Source organism: Anomaloglossus baeobatrachus, chromosome 5 (genome assembly GCF_048569485.1).
Source record: "Anomaloglossus baeobatrachus isolate aAnoBae1 chromosome 5, aAnoBae1.hap1, whole genome shotgun sequence".
Classification (NCBI taxonomy): Eukaryota; Metazoa; Chordata; class Amphibia; order Anura; family Aromobatidae; genus Anomaloglossus; species Anomaloglossus baeobatrachus.
Window position 1 is genome coordinate 63524361 of NC_134357.1, and position 17520 is coordinate 63541880.

The following is a 17520-nucleotide window of genomic DNA, read 5'->3' on the forward strand; positions in this document are numbered from 1 at the left end:
ACAATAAATTTGTTTTAAAAATTCTAATACATTTAACAAGAAGATTAAAACATTTTTCAGGTTTCCTTTCGCTAAACCCAACATACCAGTACAACGTAAGTGTATTGTTATTTTATTTTATTGTAACTAAAATGATATGTTCTACCAGAAGAGTGGTTTACAATCCGATAACACGCTGGGTGGATCAAAAGACAAGGTGAACATACAAGTTCCAAGTATTGTGCAGGAATCAGGTTAAGAAAAATGGTCTCTTTAGGCCAAACTTGTGACACTTAAGCCTGCTTTACACGTTGCAATTTCACATACGAGTTCGTATGTGATTTGCAACGCCCCCATCGTATGTGAGGCACGTTCAATTTGTTGAACGTGCCGCACATACGAGTAACCCTCCGTCACACATACTTACCTTCCATACGACCTCGCTGTGGGCGGCGAACGTCCGCTTCCTGGAGTGGGAAGGACGTTGGGCGTCACATCGACGTCACGCGGCCAATAGAAGCGGAGGGGCGGAGCTGAGCGGGACGTAAACATCCCGCCCACCTCATTCCTTCCGCATTGTGGGCCGGGAGCCGCAGGAGGCAGGTGAGATCTGTTCATCGTTCCCGGGGTGTCACACACTGCGATGTTTGCTACCCCGGGTACGATGAACAATCTGACGTGCAATTCTAGAGACAGGTACGATGTGAACGTCTTACCATTCAATCGCAATGGCAAGTACCTGTCACACACTGCAATGTACCTTACAATGCCGGATGTGCATCACTTACGACGTGACCCCGCCGACACATTGTAAGATACATTGCAGCGTGTAAAGCGGGCTTAATGCTCAAGATCAGAATATAACAAGTCTATGGTGTTATTCTAAAACCATTTTTAGAGCTTCTTATTTATATTTCTACACCTTGTCACTAATCTGACACATGACTGTCTTCATGAACTTGTTTACAAGGATGGACACGTCACTGCCTCCTACAGAATTGGCTCCCTCACCTCCTACCCCTGTGATCATGTCTCATTACAGTGTTGAGTTGTCAGACACTTTATGACACTGTCACATCGAGCCCTCTCCATATTAAAGTAATTATCAGTCACTACCTCATACAGAATCAGGACACTCACCTCCTGCTTCTTTCATCCTTGTAATTTTATTTTTTTTTCATTAAGTATCAATTTAAGTCATTACGTTTTTCAATGTAAAGAATACTAAGAAATTCAGAAATGTCTAAAGTATCATGTAAAGTACAGGTGCATCTCAATAAATTACCATATCATCAAAAAGTTAATTTATTTCCGTAATTCAATGCAAAAAGAGAAACACATTATACAGTCATTATACACAGAGTGATCTATTTCAATATATTATATAGAGTCATTACACACAGAGGGATCTATTCCTATATATTATATAGAGTCATTACACACAGAGGGATCTATTCCTATATATTATATAGAGTCATTACACACCAAGGGATCTATTCCTATATATTATATAGAGTCATTACACACAGAGGGATCTATTCCTATATATTATATAGAGTCATCATTCACAGAGTGATATATTTCAATATATTTTATATATAGTCATTACACACAGAGGGATCTATTTCAAGTGTTTATTTTTGTTAATGTTGATGATTATGGCTTACAGCCAATGAAACCCCAAAAGTCATTATCTCAGAAAATCAGAATAATTACCACAAATTACCTGCAAAGGCTTCCTAAGTGTTTAAAATGGTCCCTGTCTGGTTCAGTAGCCTACACAATCATGGGGAAGACTGCTGACTAGACGCATGTCCAGAAGGCAGTCATTGACACACTCCACAAGGAAGGTAAGCACAAAAGGTCATTGTTAAAGAAGCTGGTTGTTCACAGACTGCTGTATCCAAGCATATTAATGGAAAGTTGAGTGTAAGGAAACAGTGTGGTAGAAAAAGGTGCACAAGCAAACGGGATAACCGCAGCCTTGATAAGATTGTTAAGAAAAGGCCATTCAAAAATTTGGGGGTGATTCAGAAGGAGTGGACGCTGCTGGAGTCAGTGCTTCAAGAGCCACCACACACAGATGTATCCAGGACATGGGCTACAAGTGTCACATTCATTGTGTCTAGCCACTCATGACCAATAGACAACGTCTGAAGCGTCTTACCTGGACCAAGGAGAAAAAGAACTGGACTGTTGCTCAGTGTCCAAGGTGTTGTTTTCAGATGAAAGTAAATTTTGTATTTCTTTTGGAAATCGCGGTCCCAGAGTCTGGAGGAAGAGTGGAGAAGTCACAATCCAAGCTGCTTGAGGTCTAGAGTGAAGTTTCCACAATCAGTGATGGTTTGGGGAGCCATATCATCGGCTGGTGTAGGGCCACTGTGTCTTATCAAGACCAAAGTCGGCGCAGCTGTCTACCAGGACACTTTAGAGCACTTCATGCTTCCCTCTGCCGACAAGCTTTTTGGAGATGGAAATTTAATTTTCCAGTAGGACTTGGCACCTGTCCACACTGCCAAAAGTACCAATACCTGGTTTACTAACAACCTGGCCCTCCATAACACCTCAGCAGTGCCACAGGCTGATGCCTCCAGGCCACGCCACATTGATGCAGGTAAAATATATCTTTGTACCGTGTTAGCCAGATGATGCAGTAATTCATGCAAAAGGAGCCCCGACCAAGTATTGAGGCATTTACTGTACAGACTTTTCAGTAGGCACCAACATTTCTGAGTTTTAAATCATTTTTTCAGTTGGTCTTATATAATATTCTAATTTTCTGAGATAATGACTTTTGGGTTTTCATTGGCTGTAAGCCATAATCATCAACATTAACAGAAATAAACACGTGAAATAGATCCCTCTGTGTGCAATGACTCTATATAATATATAGGAATAGATCCCTCTGTGTGTAATGACTCTATATAATATATGTGTTTCCCTTTTTACATTGAATTCCTGAAATAAATTAACTTTTGGATGATATTCTAATATATTGAGATGCACCTGTACTGTGGGATAGATTTACTAGTCCTGACTAAAAGTCCTTTTCCCCTTTAGAGTAAAGCCATCCATACCAACTGATTTTGGCTGCATTGGCCACCTATGCATATAGCTATCTATTGTGTATGGCCAGTATAATATTAGTGTAAACTTAGACTAGCCAGTCCTGAAATGAACATTTATATCATGCTGGGGGATAAATTCAGAGGCACTCTCCCTCCCGTGGTCGCCTGTTCCACTTTCTGGCTGCCCTCATTACCTCCAAAGGTCGCCTGTTCCACTCTCTGCACTCACTACTTTCTGTGGTCGCCTGTTCCACTCTCTGCCCTCACTACCTCCCGTGGTTGCCTGTTCCACTCTCTGCCCTCACTACCTCCCGTGGTTGCCTGTTCCACTTTCTGGCTGCCCTCCCTGTCAGAAAGTTTTTCCTAATGTCTAATCTGAATCTACTTCCTTTTAGTTTCATCCCATTGCTTTTTGTACTTCCTTGTACTAATGAGAATAGGGTAGTTCCCTCTACACTGTGACTACCTTTCAGATATTTGTAGATCACTATTAAGTCACCTCTCAGCCTTTTAGCCAGTCTTCAATGGACATGGTTTGCAGACCTTCTACCATCTTGGTTGCTCTTCTCTGGACTTGCTCCAATATATCAATGTCTTTCTTGAAGTTGAGGTCTCAGAACTGTACACAGTATTCCAGGTGGGGTCTGACCAGGGGAATAATTACCTCTCTTGATCTGAATACAATACTTGTCTTGATAAATTCCTCAATTTTATTGGCCTTTTTAGCTGCAGCACCACACTGTTGGCTCATGTTGAATCTAGGATCTACTATTATGCCCAAGTCCTTTTCCCCGATGCTATTGCCTAGTTCTATTCCTCCCGTAGTATATAGTATATGCTTTTTACATTTCTTTTACCGAGATGTAGGATTTTGCATTTGTCCCTGTTAAGCACCATTCTGTTAGAACAAACTACTTTTTAAACAAAAAAAATGCATTATTTTAAAACTAACGCTTGTTCAAAATTGCCAGTTTACCCCAACTATCTGACATTCATTCTGAGCTCTTTACTGGCTGTGCACACTACTTTACCTCTTCATGACCAGGCCTGAAAGGACTTTAAAGGGAACATGTCACCACTTTTTTGGACTATAAGCTGCGGCCACCACCACCGGGCTCTTATATACAGCATTCTAGCATGCTGTATATAAGAGCCCAGGCCGCTGTGACAACATAAAAAACACTTTATAATACTTACCTAACGGTCACTGTGCGGTGGAATAGGGCCTAATGGGCGTCTTCGTTGTCCGGTGTGGGCGCCTCACCTTTCGGCCATCTTCGTCCTCTTTCTCAAGCCTGTTTGCATGACGCGGCTACGTCATACACACTCGCCGGTCCTGCGCAGGCGCACTACAATACTTTGATCTGCCCTGCTCAGGACCAGAATGCCGGTGAGTGTGGATGACGTCGGACCCGTCATGCACCGCAGCTAGAGCAGAAGAAGGATGAAGATGGCTGAAACGGCACCGGACAACGGAGACGCCCATTAGACCCTATTCCACTGCAGCGCGACCGTTAGGTAAGTATTATAAAGTGTTTTTTTATGTTGTCACAGTGGCCTGGGCTCTTACATGCGGCATGTTAGAATGCTGTATATAAGAGCCCGGTGGTGGTGGCCGCAGCTTATAGTCCAAAAAAGTGGTGACAGGTTCCCTTTAATGAATATGTGGAAGATATCTAATATGTACAGGATATTTTTTTTCATTATATGTAGAGTATGTAAAAAAATTTATTTTATTTGAAAATGAAAATATGATTTTTTTTTTTTTTTTATTTTGTGATGCAGGACCGCCTGAGGTTGCAACACGTTATATACCACCTAGCCCAAGTCGTCATGGCAGTTTAGTGGAACAGGTAAGAGAAGAAAATACAAAGAATTGTATTAGTATCAATCTGGACATAGCTGCATATAAACAAGGCTGGTGTTAGGACGGGGAAATATAAACAAGGCCAGTGTTAGGGAGGGGTAATATAAACAAGGCCGGTGTTAGGGCGGGGTAATATAAACAAGGTCAGTTTTAGGGCGGGGTAATATAAACAAGGTCAGTGTTAGGGAGGGGTAATATAAACAAGGTCAGTGTTAGGGAGTGGTTATATAAACAAGGTCAGTGTTAGGGAGTGGTTATATAAACAAGGTCAGTGTTAGGGAGGGGTAATATAAACAAGGTCAGTGTTAGGGTGGGGTAATATAAACAAGGTCAGTGTTAGGGTGGGGTAATATAAACAAGGTCAGTGTTAGGGCGGGGTAATATAAACAAGGTCAGTGTTAGGGCGGGGTAATATAAACAAGGTCAGTGTTAGGGCGGGGTAATATAAACAAGGCCAGTATTAGAGCGGGGTAATATAAACAAGGCCAGTATTAGAGCGGGGTAATATTAACAAGTCCAGTGTTGGGATGGGGCAAACTGGCCACTCCCTTGTTGGCCACCAGCATCTACAGCAACAGCCACACTGATCAGTGAAGCTACTATGTTGAGTCTGCTTGAGGACTTTTCGTGACTTAACGATCATGTGACTAGTCATGTGTCCATGATGTCACCACAGATCTTGTACTCTTCGGTACTTCAGGACCTTTGGTGACATCATGATCTTGTGTCCATGATGTCACCATTGGAAGGGCTGAACAGGATATGGAATGGTGGTAAGTGTGTGTAGAATGTATGGGCTACTGGTGGTATGTATTATCCCCTTCATGACATGTGCCGTAGATGTACGGCGCATGTTGGAAGCGGGTGTATGGAGTGGGCTGACTGGGTGAGCTTGCCCCATACTTGGCAGGTAATGGCTGCGTGCTGCAGCCAGGACCTTCCTCTAACAATCGTGGGTGGAGCGGCATTTAAAACACTTCGGCATGGGGGGTTTCACCATTTTAAGCAGCCTTCGATGTAATAGTAGCAATGAATCCAGCTCAACATTTCTTTATCCACTCTCTGCTCAGAGCACAGACAAAGGCCCCGCCACGACCTGATAATTGAACAAGTAAAACAGGAAAGTCCAGCGAAAATGAATAATTTCTTCTTCATTTCTTGAGAATTTCAAGTACATGGGACATCAAAATTTCCACAACTTATGGAAGTTTTGATGTCCCATGTACTTTAAATTCTCAAGAAATAAAGAAGAAATTTGTTCATTTGACCTGGACTTTCCTGTTTTAGCCATCAATGTGAAACACAGCCTGTGGCCGGGCTTCAAAGGAGACTGTGATTTTCACTTTATACAGCAATGCTGTGGTATATACTGTGGAATTGCTGCATATAGCACACGTGATCAGACAATCACAACTTTAAGTTTTCTAAGGGGACTATTAAGAGCAGTAAGAAGTAAAAAAAATATTTTGTAAAAAAAAAACTTAAAAGTTTAAATTGCCCCCTTTTTGCCCCATTAAAAATAAAGATAATAAAAAAATACACACATTTGGTATCGCAACGCTCAGAAAGGTCTGATCTATCAAAATCTAAAAATAATTAACTAGAACGGTAAACACTATAAACAAATCAAAATTCAGGAACACCAAAATTTAACGTTTTTTGGGTCGCTGCTATACCACAAAAAACGCTGTGACAAGTAATCCTAATGTCTTATTTATTACAACATGGTATCAATAAAATTGTACTTTCGACCCTCAAAAATAAGCCATCACACACCGCTTCATCAACAGAAAAAAGAAAACGTTACAAGTCTTGAAAACATATGACACAACCTCAAAATATTTTTGCAAACTTCAGATTTTTTTTCACTGCTAAGGCTACTTTCACACATCTGGTTTTTGCTCTGCGGCACAATACGGCGCTCTGCAGAAAAACCGCAACCGTTTTTTTTGCTGCCGGTTGCGGGTTTTTTTGCATAGACTTACATTAGTGCCGTATTGTGCCGCATGGGCTTGCGTTCGGTCTGGTTTTTGCCGCATGCGGCAGATTTAGCCGATGCCGCGGCCGGATCGCGTCGCATCCGGCCGCTGCGGCGCATTTTTCAATGCATGCCTATGGACGCCGGATGCGGCGCGATGCGGAAAAAACCATATCCGGCCGCCGCATGCGGTTTCTTCCACTGTGCATGCTCAGTAGCGTGCCGCAACCGGAAAAAAACGGACCGGCCGCATGTAAAAACTTATGCAAAGGATGTGGTGTTTTCGCCGCATCCGTTGCATAGGTTTCACAGCCGGATTGAGCCGCACTGCTCAAACCGGATGTGTGAAAGTAGCCTAACTTACTGAAAAAACTGGACATGTTTGGTATCGTCATAATCAAACTGAGGATGATATGATGATATACAGTATATTGTAAGGTCCTTTTTACTACAAATTGCACCATAAAAACAATTCCCCAAAAAGACCATCAGAATTGTGAGGGGGTTTTTATGTTTTGTTTTTGTTTTGTTTTTTTTTATAATTTCTCCACATTTGGCATTTTTTCCCACTTCTCCAGTAAACTATTTGGCAAAAGTAAAAGTGTCATTCAAAAGTACAACTCGTTCCGCAAAAATCAAGCCCCCCCCCCCTGTATCTGTATGTGGACAGAAAAATAAAAAAAGTTCTGGCTCTAGGAAGAAGGGGAGGAAGAAACGACAACACAATAACAGAAACTGGCCCCGACGTGAAGGGGTTAATGAGGACATCAGAAAGTATTGGATTGTGGTAGATCTATCTATCTGTATGTATGTGCTCTTTGTATGCATGTTTCTGTATGAAGAAGCTTTGTGTATACAAGTGTGTGTGTATGTATGTGCTCTATGTATATACATATGTATGTGTGTATGTGGTCTGTGAATACATATGTATGCGTTTGTGCTCTGTGTATACATACAGTCAGGGCCAGAAATATTTGGACAGTGACACAAGTTTTGTTATTTTAGCTGTTTACAAAAACATGTTCAGAAATACAATTATATATATAATATGGGCTGAAAGTGCACACTCCCAGCTGCAATATGAGAGTTGTCACATCCAAATCGGAGAAAGGGTTTAGGAATCATAGCTCTGTAATGCATAGCCTCCTCTTTTTAAAGGGACCAAAAGTAATTGGACAAGGGACTCTAAGAGCTGCAATTAACTTTGAAGGCGTCTCCCTCGTTAACCTGTAATCAATGAAGTAGTTAAAAGATCTGGGGTTGATTACAGGTGTGTGGTTTTGCATTTGGAAGCTGTTGCTGTGACCAGACAACATGCGGTCTAAGGAACTCTCAATTGAGGTGAAGCAGAACATCCTGAGGCTGAAAAGAAAGAAAACATCCATCAGAGAGATAGCAGACATGCTTGGAGTAGCAAAATCAACAGTCGGGTACATTCTGAGAAAAAAGGAATTGACTGGTGAGCTTGGGAACTCAAAAAGGCCTGGGCGTCCACGGATGACAACAGTGGTGGATGATCGCCGCATACTTTCTTTGGTGAAGAAGAACCCGTTCAAAACATCAACTGAAGTCCAGAACACTCTCAGTGAAGTAGGTGTATCTGTCTCTAAGTCAACAGTAAAGAGAAGACTCCATGAAAGTAAATACAAAGGGTTCACATCTAGATGCAAACCATTCATCAATTCCAAAAATAGACAGGCCAGAGTTAAATTTGCTGAAAAACACCTCATGAAGCCAGCTCAGTTCTGGAAAAGTATTCTATGGACAGATGAGACAAAGATCAACCTGTACCAGAATGATGGGAAGAAAAAAGTTTGGAGAAGAAAGGGAACGGCACATGATCCAAGGCACACCACATCCTCTGTAAAACATGGTGGAGGCAACGTGATGGCATGGGCATGCATGGCTTTCAATGGCACTGGGTCACTTGTGTTTATTGATGACATAACAGCAGACAAGAGTAGCCGGATGAATTCTGAAGTGTACCGGGATATACTTTCAGCCCAGATTCAGCCAAATGCCGCAAAGTTGATCGGACGGCGCTTCATAGTACAGATGGACAATGACCCCAAGCATACAGCCAAAGCTACCCAGGAGTTCATGAGTGCAAAAAAGTGGAACATTCTGAAATGGCCAAGTCAATCACCAGATCTTAACCCAATTGAGCATGCATTTCACTTGCTCAAATCCAGACTTAAGACGGAAAGACCCACAAACAAGCAAGACCTGAAGGCTGCGGCTGTAAAGGCCTGGCAAAGCATTAAGAAGGAGGAAACCCAGCGTTTGGTGATGTCCATGGGTTCCAGACTTAAGGCAGTGATTGCCTCCAAAGGATTCGCAACAAAATATTGAAAATAAAAATATTTTGTTTGGGTTTGGTTTATTTGTCCAATTACTTTTGACCTCCTAAAATGTGGAGTGTTTGTAAAGAAATGTGCACAATTCCTACAATTTCTATCAGATATTTTTGTTCAAACCTTCAAATTAAACGTTACAATCTGCACTTGAATTCTGTTGTAGAGGTTTCATTTCAAATCCAATGTGGTGGCATGCAGAGCCCGACTCGCGAAAATTGTGTCACTGTCCAAATATTTCTGGACCTAACTGTACATATATATATATATATATATACAGTTAGGTCCAGAAATATTTGGACAGTGACACAATTTTCGCGAGTCGGGCTCTGCATGCCACCACATTGGATTTGAAATGAAACCTCTACAACAGAATTCAAGTGCAGATTGTAACGTTTAATTTGAAGGTTTGAACAAAAATATCTGATAGAAATTGTAGGAATTGTGCACATTTCTTTACAAACACTCCACATTTTAGGAGGTCAAAAGTAATTGGACAAATAAACCAAACCCAAACAAAATATTTTTATTTTCAATATTTTGTTGCGAATCCTTTGGAGGCAATCACTGCCTTAAGTCTGGAACCCATGGACATCACCAAACGCTGGGTTTCCTCCTTCTTAATGCTTTGCCAGGCCTTTATAGCCGCAGCCTTCAGGTCTTGCTTGTTTGTGGGTCTTTCCGTCTTAAGTCTGGATTTGAGCAAGTGAAATGCATGCTCAATTGGGTTAAGATCTGGTGATTGACTTGGCCATTGCAGAATGTTCCACTTTTTTGCACTCATGAACTCCTGGGTAGCTTTGGCTGTATGCTTGGGGTCATTGTCCATCTGTACTATGAAGCGCCGTCCGATCAACTTTGCGGCATTTGGCTGAATCTGGGCTGAAAGTATATCCCGGTACACTTCAGAATTCATCCGGCTACTCTTGTCTGCTGTTATGTCATCAATAAACACAAGTGACCCAGTGCCATTGAAAGCCATGCATGCCCATGCCATCACGTTGCCTCCACCATGTTTTACAGAGGATGTGGTGTGCCTTGGATCATGTGTCGTTCCCTTTCTTCTCCAAACTTTTTTCTTCCCATCATTCTGGTACAGGTTGATCTTTGACTCATCTGTCCATAGAATACTTTTCCAGAACTGAGCTGGCTTCATGAGGTGTTTTTCAGCAAATTTAACTCTGGCCTGTCTATTTTTGGAATTGATGAATGGTTTGCATCTAGATGTGAACCCTTTGTATTTACTTTCATGGAGTCTTCTCTTTACTGTTGACTTAGAGACAGATACACCTACTTCACTGAGAGTGTTCTGGACTTCAGTTGATGTTTTGAACGGGTTCTTCTTCACCAAAGAAAGTATGCGGCGATCATCCACCACTGTTGTCATCCGTGGACGCCCAGGCCTTTTTGAGTTCCCAAGCTCACCAGTCAATTCCTTTTTTCTCAGAATGTACCCGACTGTTGATTTTGCTACTCCAAGCATGTCTGCTATCTCTCTGATGGATTTTTTCTTTCTTTTCAGCCTCAGGATGTTCTGCTTCACCTCAATTGAGAGTTCCTTAGACCGCATGTTGTCTGGTCACAGCAACAGCTTCCAAATGCAAAACCACACACCTGTAATCAACCCCAGATCTTTTAACTACTTCATTGATTACAGGTTAACGAGGGAGACGCCTTCAAAGTTAATTGCAGCTCTTAGAGTCCCTTGTCCAATTACTTTTGGTCCCTTGAAAAAGAGGAGGCTATGCATTACAGAGCTATGATTCCTAAACCCTTTCTCCGATTTGGATGTGACAACTCTCATATTGCAGCTGGGAGTGTGCACTTTCAGCCCATATTATATATATAATTGTATTTCTGAACATGTTTTTGTAAACAGCTAAAATAACAAAACTTGTGTCACTGTCCAAATATTTCTGGACCTAAATGTATGTCATATGTGCTCTGTGTATACATGTGTGTATGTGATTTGTGTACACATCTGTATTACTGTACAAATAAATAGATATCTTAGATTTGATGATGTTTGTCTATAATCCTGATATTAATAGAATTTTGAACAGAGATAAAGAATTAAATATTTTATGAATCCAAGTGCATTTAGGCTCCATTCATTCAGCCTGACTGACATCTGCAGCTTGTACTGAGCAGATTAAGATCTCAGCTGCAGCGGGGAGGAGGAATGCTGAGGAGCTGTCAGTGAGGCTAGATGTTAGTTACATTTCTATAACCGAGCATTCAGCCATTCTGACTTCAATCCTTACCCGGTGTAAAGATCTAATAAGCAATGTATGCAGTTTGTCACAAGATATTGATGACTTGTCTGGATAAGTCATTAATATGAGATTGTTTGTGGTCAGACACTCGCACTGATCTGCTGTTATGAGCTCTGCAGCGGCCAGATGTAAACACATTGAATGGAGCTGGAATTTTGCCGCACCTTATAACAGTTGTTGGTTGTTGAACATCCAATATACTGCTATTGACGACTTGTCCCATGCATAAGTCAACATCTTATGGCCAGACAAAATATATAAAGGGGTTTTCTGAGGTTTGTATTGTGAAATCTAGTGATAGAGAAGTGGTCACCAAAAAGTGATCTAAAGCCTAAATCAAGTTTCTGTGTAAAATGTATTTTTTGAAAAAAAATTGTTTTTGTTTTTTTGGGGTTTTTTTCCCCTCATATCACAATATGTATTAAAAATTGAAATTAGAAATTTCTTTGTCGCTCCATTGGGAGACCCAGACAATTGGGTGTATAGCTTCTGCCTTCGGAGGCCACACAAAGTATTACACTTTAAAAAGTGTAACCCCTCCCCTCTGCCTATACACCCTCCCATGCATCACGGGCCCATCAGTTTTATCCTTTGTGTTGAAGGAGGCACACATTCACGCAAGCTCCACATTTTAGTCAGCAGCAGCTGCTGATTGTATCGGATGGAAGAAAAGAGGGCCCCCACGGGGCCCCCGGCATGCTCCCTTCTCACCCCACTAAGTCGGCGGTGCTGTCAAGGTTGAGGTACCCATTGCGGGTACAAAGGCTGGAGCCACATGCCGTTTTCCTTCCCCATCCCTTAGAGGCTCTGGGAGAAGTGGGATCCTAACCGGTCACCTTTCACTAGGACCGGGCTCCCTCCGCAGCCCCTGGGGGAATCTGACGGACAGGAGACTGGGTATCATCAGGGACAGGCCCTGCATCTAAAAGGTACTCTGTGTCCCCTTGGGGACGGCGCATGGAGCGCCTGTGTTACAGACGCTGCAGCGGCTGCTGTTTTTCTGTGACGACCGGGACTACCGCGCCGACCGCGCCTGTTCGTCGGCCGCGTTATTAAATTTAGTCCCCGGCTTCTGCGGCCTAGTACCATAACTCCGGCCCCCGGGCCTGCCAGTCAGGGGTAAGGGCGGGACGGTCGACTGGACGTCGGCAGTGAGGGCTGGAGCATACTTAGGTGTTCTCCTCCCCCCTCACTGAGCACTGTGGGGCACCAGATTCCCGCACTTTATTAGTCACCGCCCACGGCTCCCTCCTCCCCTGAGAACTCTGGCAGCCATTGTTACAATCACTTCTGCCGGTGGAGGATTTCAGAACGAGCTCTGCAGCTCTGGGAGGCCCAGGCGGGGAATCTGGTGGACACACAACCGCTTTGGGCGGTCGGTAAGCCACACCGGTTACCAGGTGCTGGCCCCCCTAGGGTGCCGAAGTGTGTATATATATATATATATATATATATATATATATATATATATATATATATATATATATATATATATATATATATATATATATATATATATATATATATATATATATATATATATTGTATACATTTTCTCTGTTCGGCCGCATTATTTTGCTTTTGGCTATATACCCTCACTGATCACTCTCAGAGGAGACAACAGCATGTCGTCCGCAAAGAGCAAGGGTGCCAAGGCACAGGCTTATTTTGAAACCTGTACCTCTTGTGCGGCTATGTTACCTGCAGGTTCCACCTACCCTCACTGTGTGCAATGCTCGGCCCCTGTGGCACTCACTCAGCCGGAGCCTCGGGCACTGGTGGGACCCTCGGCTCAGGTAGAACCGCCGGCTTCCACTGTCCAGGTGGCAGGGACAGAGTTTGCAGTTTTGGCTGAGAAACTCTCTGAGTCGCTTTCACAGTCCATGGCTCAGTCTATGGACAAATGGTCTGCTAAGATACTAGAAGCCTTGCAGTCCAGATCGGTAACACAGGCCCAGGGCACTGTGAGTTCATCGCCCCCAGGCCCCTCTCGGTCGGCGCAGCAAAGTGCTCCTGGGGTGGCACCTAGGTCCCACGGTGAGGACTCCGACACGGACCGCAGTCCCAGACCGGCTAAGCGGGCTCGCTGGGAACCTTCCCCGACTTCATCACGCTGTTCGGGGTCTCAGCATGAGGACTCTCTGGAGGATGAAGCGGAGGTCGCAGCTCAGGGCTCTGATCCTGACGTTGCTCTCAATCTAGATACACCTGAAGGGGACGCCATAGTAAATGACCTTATAGCGTCCATCAACCAGGTGCTAGATCTTTCTCCCCCAACTCCACCTATAGAGGAGTCGACTTCGCAGCAGGAGAAGCACCAGTTTAGGTTTCCCAAACGTACACGGAGTGCGTTTTTCGATCACTCTAACTTCAGAGATGCTGTCCAGAAGCACAGAGCATTTCCGGACAAGCGCTTTACTAAGCACCTTAATGACACACGTTACCCCTTCCCCCCTGACGTAGTTAAGGGTTGGGCTCAGTGTCCCAAGGTGGATCCTCCAGTCTCTAGACTGGCGGCTAGATCTGTAGTATCAGTGGCAGATGGTTCATCGCTCAAGGATGCCACTGACAGGCAAATAAAGCTCCTGATGAAATCCATCTATGAAGCCATAGGCGCGTCTTTTGCTCCGGCCTTTGCAGCCGTGTGGGCACTCCAAGCTATCTCAGCTTGTCTGTCTGAGATTAATGCGGTCACACGTACCTCTGCTCCGCAAGTTGTGTCTTTGACTTCTCAGGCGTCGGCCTTTTCGTCCTACGCCATGAACGCCGTCCTGGACTCTGCGAGCCGTACAGCGGTAGCATCCGCCAATTCGGTGGCAGTCCGCAGGGCCATGTGGCTACGCGAATGGAAGGCAGACTCTGCTTCCAAGAAGTTCTTAACCGGTTTGCCATTTTCTGGCGACCGTTTGTTTGGCGAGCAATTGGACGAAATTATTAAACAATCCAAGGGAAAGGACTCGTCCTTACCCCAGTCCAAACCAAACAGACCTCAGCAACGAAAAATACAACCGAGGTTTCGGTCCTTTCGGCCCTCAGCCAGGTCCCATTCCTCCACGTCCAACAGGTCAGAGAAGGGCCAGAGGAACTCTTCTGCATGGCGGTCTAAGTCACGTCCTACAAAGACCGCCGGAGGAACCGCCTCCAAGGCGGCCTCCTCATGACTTTCGGCCTCCCCAAACCGCATCCTCGGTCGGTGGCAGGCTCTCCCGCTTTTGCGACGCCTGGTGGCCACATGTCCAAGACCGATGGGTGAGAGACATTCTGTCTCACGGTTACAGGATAGAGCTCAGTTCTCGTCCTCCGACTCGTTTCTTCAGAACATCTCCGCCCCCCGAGCGAGCCGATGCACTTTTTCAGGCGGTGAACACTCTGAAGGCAGAAGGAGTTGTGATCCCCGTTCCCCTTCAAGAACGTGGTCGCGGTTTTTACTCCAACTTGTTCATGGTGCCAAAAAAGGACGGATCATTCCGTCCCGTTCTGGACCTCAAACTGCTCAACAGACACGTGAGAACCAGACGGTTCCGGATGGAATCTCTCCGCTCTGTCATCGCCTCGATGTCCCAAGGAGACTTCCTAGCATCAATCGACATCAGGGATGCTTATCTCCATGTGCCGATTGCACCAGAGCATCAACGCTTCCTGCGTTTCGCCATCGGGGACGAACACCTTCAGTTCGTGGCACTGCCTTTCGGCCTGGCGACAGCCCCACGGGTCTTCACCAAGGTCATGGCAGCAGTGGTGGCGGTCCTACACTCTCAGGGCCACTCGGTGATCCCTTACTTAGACGATCTTCTAGTCAAGGCACCCTCCCGGGTGGCATGTCAACACAGCCTGACCATTGCTCTGGAGACTCTCCAGAGGTTCGGGTGGATCATCAATTTCCCAAAGTCAAAATTGACACCGACCCAATCACTGACTTACCTCGGGATGGAGTTTCATACTCTCTCAGCGATAGTGAAGCTTCCGCTGGACAAACAGCGTTCACTTCAGACAGGGGTGCAATCTCTCCTTCGGGCCCAGTCACACCCCTTGAGGCGCCTCATGCACTTCCTAGGGAAGATGGTGGCAGCAATGGAGGCAGTTCCCTTTGCGCAGTTTCATCTGCGTCCACTTCAATGGGACATTCTCCGCAAATGGGACAGGAGGTCGACGTCCCTAGACAGGAACGTCTCTCTTTCACTGGCAGCCAAAACCTCTCTTCAGTGGTGGCTTCATCCCACTTCTTTGTCGAAGGGAAAATCCTTCCTGCCCCCATCCTGGGCTGTGGTCACGACGGACGCGAGTCTGTCAGGGTGGGGAGCGGTCTTCCTCCACCACAGGGCTCAGGGAACCTGGACTCCGACAGAGTCCTCCCTTCAGATCAATGTTCTGGAGATAAGGGCAGTGTATCTAGCCCTAAAGGCGTTCCAGCGGTGGCTGGAGGGCAGGCAGATCCGAATACAGTCGGACAACGCCACGGCGGTCGCGTACATCAACCACCAGGGCGGCACACGCAGTCATCAAGCCTTCCAAGAAGTTCGGCGGATTCTGCTGTGGGCGGAAGCCACAGCCTCCACCATCTCCGCAGTTCACATCCCGGGCGTAGAAAACTGGGAAGCAGACTTTCTCAGTCGCCAGGGCATGGACGCAGGGGAATGGTCTCTTCACCCGGACGTGTTTCAAGAGATCTGTTGCCGCTGGGGAACGCCGGACGTCGACCTCATGGCGTCTCGGCACAACAACAAAGTCCCGGCATTCATGGCACGGTCTCAAGATCACAGAGCTCTGGCGGCGGACGCATTAGTTCAGGATTGGTCGCAGTTTCGACTGCCTTATGTATTTCCTCCTCTGGCACTGCTGCCCAGAGTGTTACGCAAGATCAGGTCCGACTGCCGCCGCGCCATCCTCGTCGCTCCAGACTGGCCGAGGAGGTCGTGGTACCCGGATCTGTGGCACCTCACGGTGGGTCAACCATGGGCACTCCCAGACCGTCCAGACTTGCTGTCTCAAGGGCCATTTTTCCATCTGAATTCTGCGGCCCTCAACCTGACTGTGTGGCCATTTGAGTCCTGGCTCCTAGCGTCCTCAGGGTTATCTCAAGATGTAATTGCCACCATGAGACAGGCAAGGAAACCAACGTCCGCCAAGATCTATCACAGGGCTTGGAGGATCTTCTTATCCTGGTGCGCTGATCAGGGTTTTACCCCCTGGCCGTTTGCCTTACCCACTTTTCTTTCTTTCCTTCAGTCCGGAATGGACAAGGGTTTGTCTCTCGGCTCTCTCAAGGGACAAGTATCGGCGCTTTCCGTGTTTTTTCAAAAGCGTCTAGCCAGGCTTCCGCAGGTCCACACGTTCCTGCAGGGAGTTTGCCACATAGTCCCACCTTACAAGCGTCCGCTGGAACCCTGGGATCTTAACAGGGTGCTAACGGCTCTTCAGAAACCACCTTTCGAGCCGATGCGAGATGTCTCTCTATCACGCCTTTCGCAGAAGGTGGCCTTCCTAGTGGCAGTCACATCACTTCGGAGAGTGTCTGAGCTAGCAGCGCTGTCATGCAAAGCCCCCTTCCTGGTGTTTCACCAGGATAAGGTGGTTCTGCGTCCGGTCCCGGAATTTCTCCCTAAGGTGGTATCCCCTTTTCATCTCAATCAGGATATCTCCTTACCTTCTTTTTGCCCTCATCCAGTTCACCAATGTGAAAAGGATTTGCACTTGTTAGATCTGGTGAGAGCACTCCGGCTCTACATTTCTAGCACGGCGCCCCTGCGCCGTTCTGATGCGCTCTTTGTCCTTGTCGCTGGCCAGCGTAAGGGGTCGCAGGCTTCCAAGTCAACCTTGGCTCGGTGGATCAAGGAACCGATTCTTGAAGCCTACCGTTCTTCTGGGCTTCCGATTCCTTCAGGGCTGAAAGCCCATTCTACCAGAGCCGTAGGTGCATCCTGGGCATTGCGGCACCAGGCTACGGCTCAGCAGGTGTGTCAGGCGGCTACCTGGTCGAGTCTGCACACTTTCACGAAAC

The 17520-nt window shown here is 45.6% G+C and overlaps 1 protein-coding gene across 5 annotated transcripts in view; it reads left to right on the forward strand.

Annotated features, from left to right (window-relative positions):
- BLNK (B cell linker) overlaps positions 1 to 17520 on the forward strand; it is a 388622-nt gene that overhangs the window by 319059 nt on the left and 52043 nt on the right. For all 5 annotated transcript variants that reach the window (XM_075352283.1, XM_075352284.1, XM_075352285.1 and 2 more), the window contains 2 exons: positions 61 to 95; positions 4833 to 4900. In XM_075352283.1, the coding sequence (XP_075208398.1) occupies positions 61 to 95; positions 4833 to 4900 (103 nt within the window). The remainder of the gene's footprint in view (positions 1 to 60; positions 96 to 4832; positions 4901 to 17520) is intronic.